Source organism: Hemicordylus capensis, chromosome 1, assembly GCF_027244095.1.
Source record: "Hemicordylus capensis ecotype Gifberg chromosome 1, rHemCap1.1.pri, whole genome shotgun sequence".
NCBI lineage: Eukaryota > Metazoa > Chordata > Lepidosauria > Squamata > Cordylidae > Hemicordylus > Hemicordylus capensis.
Window position 1 is genome coordinate 143166904 of NC_069657.1, and position 2157 is coordinate 143169060.

The window sequence follows — 2157 nt, forward strand, 5'->3', positions numbered from 1 at the left end:
AATTTGCCCCTATCGTTTCCACATTTCACCCATTCTCCAAAAAGCAGGCTGTGGGGAGGGAGCTATCAGGAAACGAATCACAGTTCTCTCCTGTCATGCCTGGATTGACTTAGGACAGGCCATTAGGGTTTCCCACAATCAAATTTAGCACTAGTTAATACACCCAACTATCTCTGCCGTTACGACACTGCAGAGATGGAAGAGGACACATCTTCTGAATATCTCCCTGCTGTATTCCTAGCAAAGGGTCCCATCTGGCCAGGAATTAGATACTGTGGCCTACATGTTGCCCAGTGTTATGAGGGCGGTGCCAATCTGCTCAGGCTGCTGTGGCATCCAATGAAGTGCCAGGGGTCCTGTGCTTTTGTGCAAGAACACAAATACTTCTAGTAACATGCCCAGACTCTGGAAGCACTACTTAAATGGGAAACAGGTTGCCTGACTTTCAGCAGTGTGTTTCCATTCTACTAGCGTTTCCAGAATCTGGGCACACTACTTGAAGTATTGGCACTTTTATGCAAAAGTGCTAGATCCTAGTTGCTTTGTTAGGCGCCCACAGCAGCACAGACGAATTGGCACCACCCTCATAATGCTGCACAACATGTGGGCCTGTGCTTGTAACAGGCCTCTCAGATGGGCTCCCTTTTTACAATGGAGGATTTTAGGATGAGATTTCTTGGCGGAACTGGGATTTGAACCAAGATGTGCATTCCAAACCCTATGAATAAAATCAAGAAAAGAAATAAGCATGGAGGCTTTTAGCAGTGGTTTTGAGCTAGGTGGAAGCTTGACCTAAAAGGGCAGGGTTATTCTGCAAATTTGCCACAACCCCCCCCCCCCCACAAAACACCCATTTAATTGTTGGTGCCATGACTCTTTTGTCACTTTACAATCTGCTTTCTCTTGGAAATAACCCTATATAAGGCACCCTTCACTTCTGTATTCCTCAGGCTATAGATTAGGGGGTTGAGCACAGGGGTGACTATTGCATAAAAGACTGACACCACCTTGTTCAGGTTGATAGAGGAGGCAACCTTAGTACGGACATACATGAAAAAAAGGGTTCCATAGAAGATGGACACCACAGTCAGGTGGGCAGTACAGGTAGAAAAGGCACGGCGGCGCCCTACCAAGGAGTGAATTTGCAGCACTGTGGTGATAATGCGGACATATGACACTACAGTGACAAAGGAGGAAATCACAAGTACAACTAGCGAGACCAAGAAATCAACCATCTCCTTCAGGGAAACATCAGTGCATGAGAGAACAAGGAGTGGGGAGGCATCACAGAAGAAGTGGTCTATCACATTGGGGCCACAAAAAGTCAGTTGTGACATGAAATAGACAGGCAGTGCTGGAGTGAGAAACCCAGCTAACCACGAGCCCGCAGCCAACAACAGGCAAGTGTCCCGACCTACCATCGCTTGGTACCGCAGAGGCACACAGATTGCCACATAGCGGTCATAAGCCATGGCTGCTAGAAGGAAGCACTCAGTGCTGCCCAAGAAGGTGAAGAGATAAAGCTGAGTCAAGCAAGCAGAATAGGAGATAATCCTGCCGCCAGGGGACCCAAAGCCAGCCAGCATCTTGGGCACAGTGAGTGTGGTGTACCAGATGTCCAAGCATGAAAGGTGAATAAGGAAAAAGTACATGGGTGTGTGCAAGCGCTTTTCCATTGCCACAGCTAGGACCAGGATGCTATTCTCTGTCAGGGTCAGCAAGTAGATAGCCAGGAAGAAGCCAAAGAGAGGAAAGCGCCCCTCATGGGTGCCTGTGAAGCCCACCATGACAAACTCTGTTACAAGGGTCCAATTCTCAGGCGGAGGCCACATCTAGAGGACCAAGACAGACAGATTAGAACATAGTGCCAATGGACAGAAAAGGTCAGCTAGCCTCAAATAAGTTTCATTTGATGTTAAAATAAGGTATATATTTAAACAAATGAGCAACTGCTCCCCATTTTTTGAAATAATCTTTCCACAGAAGGTGCCTAAGGCAACTACTAGAACAGCCAGTGTCTAGCAGTTGTTAGCAGAACTGCTCTGGGGTGCTTGACTCTGGAGTGCTTGACCAACGCTCCAGCTATGCTTTGGCTTAGCATGGGGGATTCGCTTGGCTGGAAGAAGCAGTCCTGTTACAGTATCAATTTGAGCAAAT

General features: G+C 47.4%; 1 protein-coding gene across 1 annotated transcript; it reads right to left on the reverse strand.

Annotated features, from left to right (window-relative positions):
- Positions 1-881: 881 nt before the first annotated feature.
- LOC128326103 (olfactory receptor 6Q1) lies at positions 882-1832 on the reverse strand. Its single transcript, XM_053252296.1, has one exon. The coding sequence runs from the start codon at positions 1830-1832 to the stop codon at positions 882-884; it is 951 nt and encodes a 316-aa protein (XP_053108271.1).
- Between the last annotated feature and the right edge of the window lie 325 nt (positions 1833-2157).

What these genes read in the sequence shown, in the direction of transcription:
- LOC128326103 (XM_053252296.1), bottom strand. Translation starts at nt 1,832, where the DNA reads ATGTGGCCTCCGCCTGAGAATTGGACCCTTGTAACAGAGTTTGTCATG.